This window comes from Coregonus lavaretus (assembly GCF_964263955.1).
Source record: "Coregonus lavaretus genome assembly, chromosome: 2".
NCBI classification, from domain to species: domain Eukaryota; kingdom Metazoa; phylum Chordata; class Actinopteri; order Salmoniformes; family Salmonidae; genus Coregonus; species Coregonus lavaretus.
Window position 1 is genome coordinate 39,200,146 of NC_139989.1, and position 11,318 is coordinate 39,211,463.

Here is an 11,318-nt window from a genome sequence, read left to right on the forward strand (position 1 = left end):
TGAGGAGAGGAGAAAATGCCCTCAGAGCGTCTCAGAGTTCTGGAACCATCGTGACGAACTATCACAGATCAACTGAATAATTTTCAAAGGAGAGAAAATCATCATTCACACACGTCACCACAAGCCCACATTACCCTCAAAGTAATGGCCTTGCTGAAAAATCTGTGCAGATCGCTAAATCACTCATGGACAAAGCAAAAGCAGACAAGAGAGACCCCTACCTCAGTCTCCTTGAATACCGCAACACTCCAGTTGACAACTTCAAATCACCAGCCCAGCTGTTGATGAGCCGCAGACTTCGCTCAATCCTTCCCAGCACCAACCAGCAGCTGCAACCTGAGGTCGTCAGCTACAAGGAAGTGCATGCAAAACGTGCACAGAGACAACAACAGCAAAAGCGATACTACGACAGGTCAGCCAGACCACTGCCACCACTGAACGACGGAGAGTCAGTTAGAATCCAGGAGCATGGCTACTGGAAGCCAGCAGTCGTCATCCAACCAGCTGACACTGAACGTTCATATCTTGTTCGCACTGCAGAAGGAGCGGTGTACCGCCGCAATCGTCGTCACCTACTGAACACAAAAGAACAACACACTGACGAGATGAACTGTTCCCCTGAAAGAGAACGGGGTGGACTAAACACAGACACAACACAACATACACCATACTTACCTGCAACACCACAAGAACTGTTGACTGACACAGAAGCATGCTCAGCTTCATATCACACAAGGTCAGGAAGAGAGGTCAAGCCTAGAGCTGTCCTAGACCTGTGAAATGTCAAAGGGTGTAGGCGGATCGCTGCCCTAAAAGAGTTCCAGACTGTAAACTTGTTATTGAAAGTTAACTTGAAATGCTTTGGTATGGTATTTGTTTGATATGTTGAGATGTCATTGCTACAGTGAAAAGCTGAGTTGCTGAAAAATATTTGTTCTAAAAGTAACAGTATGCTGAATCATTGTTTGTCTGTTATGTTGATGCAGTTGGTGCAGTTTAAATGGTTACTTACCTCGAGTTCAAACTACAGAGCATATATTCAAAAGAAACGCTTTATTGTTCTACATATTTTTTCTTTTTTTTAAAAGAAGGGGGATGTAATATTCATATGTGTCAGCATACTGAATTGTAATTGGATGCATTATACTGTCATATCATACTGTGCTATGATTGGTTAAGACCACCCAGGTGGTGAGGTCATTCTAAAGATGATCATGGCCAGAGACACATGGACATGCCAGTTATAGCTAGTTAATAAAGAGCTACGTTTATAAATATCCTGTCCTGCATTTTATTATTTTGTACAAAGCATACAAAACAAGACAATAATTGGTTAAATAAAATTGTGATAAATAATAAAGTATACCAGTTTCATTTAAGGACCAAAGGCTTGACGGCCGTCCTATATAGATTGCAAAATAGTTGGGAAGAGATTTTTGACGTACCGATTCCATTGCATAGTGTTTATGAACTGATACACAAAATGATGCCGGATTCAAAACTTAGATAATATATATATATATTATACAAAATTCTTGCTACCAATAGAATGTTATTTATATGGGCGATACAATCTTCCCAGCTCTGCAGATTTTGCTGCGAAGAGACAGAATCATTAGATCATTTGTTTTGGTACAGTCCATTTGTAGCTTGTTTTTGGACACAGGTCAAGGAATGGCTGAAGGATTGCAATATTTACCTGGGGCTAACCCTGCAGATAGCACTACTGGGTGATCTGAAAAGTCATAGTCAATCGATCAATAATATAATAATACTTTTAGCAAAAAATGTTTATTTTCAATTTACAATCTGTAGAAACAATGAGAATAGAAAGGTTCAGAACTTTTGTGAAACATCACAGTACAGTACAGTTGAAAAATATATGGCAAATAGAAATCCAATATGGATGGTGTTAAGAGATAAATGGGAGGTGTTGAATGGAGCTGAAGGATGGGACTAATAACAACTAACAACAACTAATAACAACAAGATAACTAATGTAAAGCATACTGTGTCCATAATAAGTATATAGGTTATAGGTTGAGAGCTTTTGTGAAAGAGCACAGTTAGAAAGATATGGCATATAGAAGCAAACCGGATGGACATCATGAAAATGATCGGAGAAGTTGAGGGTAGAGGAAGTTCAGGAGTAAAAACAAACAAAATAGAATTATTGTGAAATTGACTGTGTTCATAAAATGTATATAGTATGTATAAGCTGGAAGTAGAGGCCTAAGCGTTGTTGTTCACTAGTTTACTCCAATTAGGGAAGGGGTGGTGGGGTTGGAAAGTAATAAAGGGAAATATATTTTTTTAAAGGATATGTATATATATGTATGTATATGTATTTATATGTATGTATGTGTATGTATGCATACAGTGGGGGAAAAAAGTATTTAGTCAGCCACCAATTATGCAGGTTCTCCCACTTAAAAAGATGAGAGAGGCCTGTAATTTTCATCATAGGTACACATCAACTATGACAGACAAATTGAGATTTTTTTTCTCCAGAAAATCACATTGTAGGGTTTTTAATGAATTTATTTGCAAATTATGGTGGAAAATAAGTATTTGGTCACCTACAAACAAGCAAGATTTCTGGCTCTCACAGACCTGTAACTTCTTCTTTAAGAGGCTCCTCTGTCCTCCACTCGTTACCTGTATTAATGGCACCTGTTTGAACTTGTTATCAGTATAAAAGACACCTGTCCACAACCTCAAACAGTCACACTCCAAACTCCACTATGGCCAAGACCAAAGAGCTGACAAAGGACACCAGAAACAAAATTGTAGACCTGCACCAGGCTGGGAAGACTGAATCTGCAATAGGTAAGCAGCTTGGTTTGAAGAAATCAACTGTGGGAGCAATTATTAGGAAATGGAAGACGTACAAGACCACTGATAATCTCCCTCGATCTGGGGCTCCACGCAAGATCTCACCCCGTGGGGTCAAAATGATCACAAGAACGGTGAGCAAAAATCCCAGAACCACACGGGGGGACCTAGTGAATGACCTGCAGAGAGCTGGGACCAAAGTAACAAAGCCTACCATCAGTAACACACTACGCCGCCAGGGACTCAAATCCTGCAGTGCCAGACGTGTCCCCCTGCTTAAGCCAGTACATGTCCAGGCCCGTCTGAAGTTTGCTAGAGTGCATTTGGATGATCCAGAAGAGGATTGGGAGAATGTCAGATGAAACCAAAATATAACTTTTTGGTAAAAACTCAACTCGTCGTGTTTGGAGGACAAATAATGCTGAGTTGCATCCAAAGAACACCATACCTACTGTGAAGCATAGGGGTGGAAACATCATGCTTTGGGGCTGTTTTTCTGCAACGGGACCAGGACGACTGATCCGTGTAAAGGAAAGAATGAATGGGGCCATGTATCGTGAGATTTTGAGTGAAAACCTCCTTCCATCAGCAAGGGCATTGAAGATGAAACGTGGCTGGGTCTTTCAGCATGACAATGATCCCAAACACACCGCCCGGGCAACGAAGGAGTGGCTTCGTAAGAAGCATTTCAAGGTCCTGGAGTGGCCTAGCCAGCCTCCAGATCTCAACCCCATAGAAAATCTTTGGAGGGAGTTGAAAGTCTGTGTTGCCCAGCGACAGCCCCAAAACATCACTGCTCTAGAGGAGATCTGCATGGAGGAATGGGCCAAAATACCAGCAACAGTGTGTGAAAACCTTGTGAAGACTTACAGAAAACGTTTGACCTGTGTCATTGCCAACAAAGGGTATATAACAAAGTATTGAGAAACTTTTGTTATTGACCAAATACTTATTTTCCACCATAATTTGCAAATAAATTCATTAAAAATCCTACAATGTGATTTTCTGGATTTTTTTTTCTCATTTTGTCTGTCATAGTTGACGTGTACCTATGATGAAAATTACAGGCCTCTCTTATCTTTTTAAGTGGGAGAACTTGCACAATTGGTGGCTGACTAAATACTTTTCCCCCCCACTGTACAGTTGAAGTCGGAAGTTTACATAATCTGCTTTGTGACTATTCACAGATATTTACATTTGTATGATGTTTTGACATTGTACATCTGCGTCTTTATGTCTGTATTATTGAAGTACATATTATTTAATGATACAGTTGAAATCGGAAGTTTACATACACTTGGTTGGAGTCATTAAAACTCGTTTTTCAACCACTCCACACATTTCTTGTTAACAAACTATAGTTTTGGCAAGTCGGTTAGGACATCTACTTTGTGCATGACACAAGTAATTTTTCCAACAATTGTTTACAGACAGATTATTTCATTTATAATTCACTGTATCACAATTCCAGTGGGTCGGAAGTTTACATACACTAAGTTGACTGTACCTTTAAACAGCTTGGGAAATTCCAGAAAATGATGTCATGGCTTTAGAAGCTTCTGATGGGCTAATTGACATCATTTGAGTCAATTGGAGGTGTACCTGTGGATGTATTTCAAGGCCATCTGTACAAACAATAGTACGCAAGTTTAAACACCCTGGGACCACGCAGCTGTCATACCGCTCAGGAAGGAGATGCGTTCTGTCTCCTAGAGATGAATGTACTTTGGTGCGAAAAGTGCAAATCAATCCCAGAACAACAGCAAAGGACCTTGTGAAGATGCTGGAGGAAAGTATCTATATCCACAGTAAAACGAGTCCTATATCGACATAACATGAAAGGCCGCTCAGCAAGGAAGAAGCAACTGCTCCAAAACCGCCATAAAAAAGCCAGACTACGGTTTGCAACTGCACATGGGGACAAAGATCGTACTTTTTGGAGAAATGTCCTCTGGTCTGATGAAACAAAAATAACTGTTTGGCCATAATGACCATCGTTATGTTTGGAGGAAATAGGGGGCAAATTGCAACCCGAAGAACACCATCCCAACCGTGAATCACGGGGGTGGCAGCATCATGCTGTGGGGGTGCTTTGCTGCAGGAGGGACTGGTGCACTAAACAAAATAGATAGCATCATGAGGAAGGAAAATTATGTGGATATATTGAAGCAACATCTCAAGACCATCAGTCAGGAAGTTAAAGCTTTGGTCGCAAATGGGTCTTCCAAATGGACAATGACCCCAAGCATCCTTCCAAAGTTGTGGCAAAATGGCTTAAGTACAACAAAGTCAAGGTATTGGAGTGGCCATCACAAAGCCCTGACCTCAATCCTATAGAACATTTGTAGGCAGAACTGAAAAAGCGTGTGCGAGCAAGGAGGCCTACAAACCTGACTCAGTTACACCAGCTCTGTCAGGAGGAATGGGCCAAAATTCACCCAACTTATTGTGGGAAGCTTGTGGAAGGCTACCCGAAATGTTTGACCCAAGTTAAACAATTTAAAGGCAACGCTACCAAATACTAATTGAGTGTATGTAAACTTCTGACCCACTGGGAATGTGATGAAATAAATAAAAGCTGAAATAAATCATTATCTCTACTATTATTCTGACATTTCACATTCTTAAAATAAAGTGGTGATCCTAACTGACCTAAAACAGGGAATTGTTTACTTGGATTAAATGTCAGGAATTGTGAAAAACGGAGTTTAAATGTATTTGGCTAAGGTGTATCTAAACTTCTGCCTTCAACTAATATATATATATATATATATATGTGTGTATATATATATATAATTTGCAAGAAAAAAAAACATATGGGGGATTGGAAGTGATGCAGACAATTACATTGATGGAAGTTACAATCTATCTGCAATATTAAAGCTGATCAGAACATATGGAATTGTTTTAGGATGGTCATACCAAGGATCATTTAGATATATATTTGGAATTTTAGGACCAATTTAGGTATAAAAAATATACAGTACCAGTCAAAAGTTTGGACACACCTACTCATTTTTCTTTATTTTGACTATTTTCTACATTGTATCATGTAGTAACCAAAAAAACTAAAAAGTGTTAAACAAATCAAAATATATTTTATATTTGAGATTCTTCAAATAGCCACCCTTTGCCTTGATGACAGCTTTGCACACTCTTGGTATTCTCATAACCAGCTTCATGAGGTAGTCACCTGGACTGCATTTCAATTAACAGGTGTGCCTTCTTAAAAGTTAATTTGGGGAATTTATTTATTCTTAATGTGTTTGAGCCCATCAGTTGTGTTGTGACAAGGTAGGGGGGTTATACAGAAGATAGCCCTATTTGGTAAAAGACCAAGTCCATATTATGGCAAGAACAGCTCAAATAAGCAAAGAGAAACAACAGTCCATCATTACTTTAAGACATGAAGGTCAGTCAGTACGGAACATTTCAATAACTTTTAAAGTTTCTTCAAGTGCAGCCGCAAAAACCATCAAGCGTTATGATTAAACTGGCTCTCATGAGGACCGCCACAGGAATGGAAGACCCAGAGTTACCTCTGCTGCAGTGGATAAGTTAATTAGAGTTACCAGCCTCAGAAATTGCAGCCCAAATAAATGCTTCACAGAGTTCAAGTAACAGACACATCTCAACATCAACTGTTCAGAGGATATTGCGTGAATCAGCCCTTCATGATCTAATTGCTGCAAAGAAACCACTACTAAAGGACACCAATAAGAAGAAGAGACTTGCTTGCGCCAAGGAACATGAGCAATGGATATTAGACCGATGGAAATCTGTCCTTTGGTCTGATGAGTCCACATTTTAGATTTTTGGTTCCAACCGCCATGTCTATGTGAGACGCAGAGTAGGTGAACGGATGATCTCCGCATGTGTGGTTCCCACCATGAAGCATGACGGAGGAGGTGTGATGATGTGGGCGTGCTTTGCTGGTGACACTATTAGTGATTTATTTAGAATTCAAGGCACACTTAACCAGCATGGCTACCACAGCATTCTGCAGTGATTTGCCATCTCATCTGGTTTGCGCTTGGTGGGACTATCATTTGTTTTTCAACAGGACAATGACCCAACACACCTCCAGGCTGTGTATGGGCTATTTGACCAAGAAGGAGAGTGATGGAGTGCTGCATCAGATGAACTGGCCTCCACAATCACCCGATCTCAACCCAATTGAGATGGTTTGGGATGAGTTGGTCCACAGAGTGTAGGAAAAGCAGCCAACAAGTGCTCAGCATATGTGGGAACTCCTTCAAGACTGTTGGAAAAGCATTCCAGGTGAAGCTGGTTGAGAGAATGCCAAGAGTGTGCAAAGCTGTCATCAAGGCAAAGGGTGGCTACTTTGAAGAATCTCAAATATAAAATATATTTTGATTTGTTTAACACGTTTTTGGTTACTACATGACTCCATATGTTATTTCATAGTTTTGATGTCTTCACTATTATTATACAATATAGAAAATTAGTAAAAATAAAAACCCTTGAATGAGTAGGTGTGTCCAAACCTTTGACTGGTACTGTATATAAAAATGTTTTTTACTGCTATTAGCCCATAGAAACATATTGGATAACAGATTCATACATGGAAAAACATAGTCAAAATGAAGTTTGTTTTGAAGTGTCTGTCCTATATCTAAGAGATATAAGAAAGGTCAGGAACCTTTAATTTTTAATTTTTTACATATTTAACAGCTTTTTTTCAGGCACTACACTAAATAAAATACTGCCATTAATTTTTTGAAATGGTACCGGGCTACTTTCAGGTGAGTCTTGTGAGGCTTGCGTCCTAAATCAAAACAACCGACACGTATGAGTTCGTGAGAGACTCCCCTTTCTCATATCAGTGTGTAGCCCAAACTGTTCGGAAGCTACAGACAGAAGTTGGCAGATCGGCCGTACAGTCTCACCTTAGATGGGTTTTCCCCCCCGTAGTTTTTGGCCCACCAGGAGATGTCATTGGCAAGAGAGCAGAAACAGACACCCATTCAGGGTAAAACAATGCATGTAAAAATAGAGTAACATTGAAGCTAGCTCGCTCTATTAAAATCTAAAATGTTCGTGTCTTCCATCCTCTTTGCGGTAGTGGCTCAAACAAGTCTTACCACCATCGGACGCTAGAGGTCGCAGTTACAAAAGATAGTGAGGGAGACGTTACGTAGGCATTGTAAACAGGAAGTATTTTTGGTTAGTGGTGTCTGGAATTTACGGGAGCGCTGTATTTACATTTTCAAGGTAAAAAGATTGCAAGAAAATCTAATGTTGAATTGAGTTGTTATCTGGACGAACATAACAACGGCCATTATCACTTAAATAGAATAGTTAGCTTGCTAGATACATGCTAAACGTTAGCATATAGCTAGCTAGCAAACGTTAGCAAGCTAGCTACGGGTCCTGATAATATCATGTTCTGCTACGTGAGGGAAAACTTCCTACCTCTATGAACTGTAAGAAAAAAAACTATGTGTGTGTCTGTCACTATTAGTGTATTGCTAGCTGCAGAGACGTGACTGTCATCTGACTTGTTATTCAATTACAGAGTTGTCATCATCATGGGCAAGAGTTGTAAAGTGGTGGTGTGTGGTCTGGCTGCCGTTGGCAAGACTGCTGTCCTGGAGCAACTGCTGTATGCCAATCATATTGCGGGTAAGCAAATCATTTGTAGGACCTAGCTAGATCAAGGACAATGTTGATGTTTTGACTACACAGATCCTCAGGTCTCATTGATATCCCAAAGTGCCCCCCTCTTTTCCCCGCTAGGCTCAGAGCCCATGGAGACCCTGGAGGACATCTATATTGGCTCCATAGAAACGGACCGTGGCACTCGAGAGCAAGTGCGCTTCTACGACACCCGGGGTCTTCGTGATGGTCTGGAGTTCCCTCGCCACTACTACTCCTTTGCAGACGGTTTTGTCCTGGTCTACAGCATCGACAGTAAGGAGTCCTTCAAACGCATGGAGGCTCTCAAGAAAGACATTGACCGCTACCGTGATAAGAAAGAGGTAAGGACTTTCATCTATTTCAATGGTTGTTGTAAAGCACAGTGTCGTGTAGGCTAGTTAAATAACAGCACAGACTTCAGGACAAAACAGACCCGTGCTGACCAACGGCCGTCCTATCGCCTCTGACTGCAGAACATCAGCCACCTTTATTTTTTGTTAATTCCCTGATGGTCCTACATGTTGAATCATCACCGTACGTCAACAGCCAGCAGGTTATGTACTGCGCGCGGCCGACATTCTTTATGGTGTGTCTTGTCCTAAAGTTCTTATCTACCCACCACACTCCACTTGCTGACATCCAGGTGATGTGAGGCTGTGCTAAATGGATGAGATGATCTGTCCACAGGTGACCATAGTGGTGCTGGGCAACAAGCTGGACATGCAGGAGCAGAGGAGCGTGGACTCAGAGGTGGCCCAGCACTGGGCCAAGACAGAAAAGGTGCGTCTGTGGGAGGTGTCTGTGGCAGACCGGAGGACCCTCATCGAGCCCTTCGTCCACCTGGCCAGCAAGATGACCCAGCCCCAGAGCAAATCATCCTTCCCCCTCAGCCGCAATAAGAACAAGGGGAGTGGCTCTGTCGAAAGCTGAGGGAGCAGGGGGGATGGAAGGGGGGAGGGAGCGAGGATTGATGAAGAATGAGAAAGATTTTGGGAGAAAGGGAGGGAAAGAGTAGGAGAGGAGAAACGCAGTAGGCTGATTATTAGCCTAACACAAATATAGACAATTTTATGTCTGCACGAATTTACACTGACTGAATCAGAAACCAATGGTTTCATGGAGATTTGGACTGATATTTAGACTGATATTTGACAACAAGTAAATGTTGACATCAAAAGCAACACAAATGGATAATCAGGAGGGTTGTTTGTATCAGGGAGGATACATTAGGGATTATATTACTGTTAGTTAATCAGGAGATTTGTTACACTACTGGCATGCCATCTACTCAGATGAAATGCGGCAACTATTTCAGCATGGATGATCTGCGTTTTATTTTAAGTTACAGTACATGAAATAAATCCATGTTTTGAATAATTAAAAAAACATTCCTCTATTATTTTAGAGATGTCATAAAACAGGTTACTGCCTTTTGAGATCACTTTGAGTTTTAATATGACATTATTGTCTAAAGATTTTAATTGTGGTAACAGACTAGCAGTCTTATGTGATGTATCTTGGTGAGCAGGGTGTTTGAAGAGCTTCCAGCCTGCTGGACAGGCCCTGATGTGGGGACTGAGAGAGAGGCCCTTGCCTGACTGTTATATCAATGGAGCTCTTGACCACAGCCTAAGCATGCTGAATTATCTGTACCTTATCAGAAACTCCTTACTGTCCATGAAAACTTCTGCATCAGTTAAAGATGGGGCATCCTTGGTCTTTGTTACTGAGCTGTTAAACACTATATTGGTCAGACGAAATGCGAATGTATTTCATTTTAAAATTATTTAACTGATCGAAGCCATTTAATGCCATGTCAGGGTCAATAGTTATTGCGCAACATTTCATGGGTGTATCACTGAACAAGAACGATGCCTTGGCCTAGTTTGGATGTAGTCTTTTGCTTTGTGACTATTCACAGATTTTTACATTTGTATGATGTTTTGACATTGTACATCTGCGTCTTTATGTCTGTATTATTGAATTACATATTATTTTCATGATACAGTTGAAATCGGAAGTTTACATACACTTGGTTGGAGTCATTAAAACTTGTTTTTCAACCACTCCACAAATGTCTTGTTAACAAACTATAGTTTTGGCAAGTCGGTTAGGACATCTACTTTGTGCATGACACAAGTAATCTTTCCAACAATTGTTTACAGACAGATTATATCACTTATAATTCACTGTATCACAATTCCAGTGGGTCAGAAGTTTACATACACTAAGTTGACTGTGCCTTTAAACAGCTTGGAAAATTCCAGAAAATGATGTCATGGCTTTAGAAGCTTCTGATAGGCTAATTGACATCATTTGAGTCAATTGGAGGTGTACCTGTAGATGTATTTCAAGGCCTACCTTCAAACTCAGTGTCTCTTTGCTTGACATCATGGGAAAATCAAAAGAAATCAGCCAAGACCTCAGAAAAAAAATGGTAGACCTCCACAAGTCTGGTTCATCCTTGGGAGCAATTTCCAAACGCCTGAAGGTACCACGTTCATCCGTACAAACAATAGTATGCATGTATAAACACAATGGGAGCACGCAGCCGTCATACCTCTCCTAGAGATGAACATACTTTGGTGCGAAAAGTGCAAATCAAATCCAGAACAACAGCAAAGGACCTTGTGAAGATGCTGGAGGAAACAGATACAAAAGTATCTATATCCACAGTAAAACGAGTGCTATATCGACATAACCTGAAAGGCCGCTCCGCAAGGAAGAAGCCACTGCTCCAAAACCGCCATAAAAAAGCCAGACTACGGTTTGCAACTGCACATGGGGACAAAGATCGTACTTTTTGGAGAAATGTCCTCTGG

General features: G+C 40.7%; 1 protein-coding gene across 2 annotated transcripts; it reads left to right on the plus strand.

Moving 5' to 3' along the window:
• The first annotated feature begins 7,708 nt into the window (after window positions 1-7,708).
• LOC311102374 (NF-kappa-B inhibitor-interacting Ras-like protein 2) lies at window positions 7,709-10,563 on the plus strand. Of its 2 annotated transcripts, none has more exons than XM_084143695.1 (4): window positions 7,709-8,070; window positions 8,375-8,481; window positions 8,596-8,837; window positions 9,184-10,563. In XM_084143695.1, the coding sequence occupies exons 2-4, from the start codon at window positions 8,388-8,390 to the stop codon at window positions 9,424-9,426; spliced, it is 579 nt and encodes a 192-aa protein (XP_083999821.1). In that variant the 5' UTR covers window positions 7,709-8,070; window positions 8,375-8,387; the 3' UTR covers window positions 9,427-10,563. The 2 variants fall into 2 exon arrangements, with proteins under 2 accessions (XP_083999821.1, XP_083999822.1); XM_084143696.1 differs by having other exon boundaries at window positions 7,994-8,070; window positions 8,596-8,769.
• The last annotated feature ends 755 nt before the right edge of the window (window positions 10,564-11,318 follow it).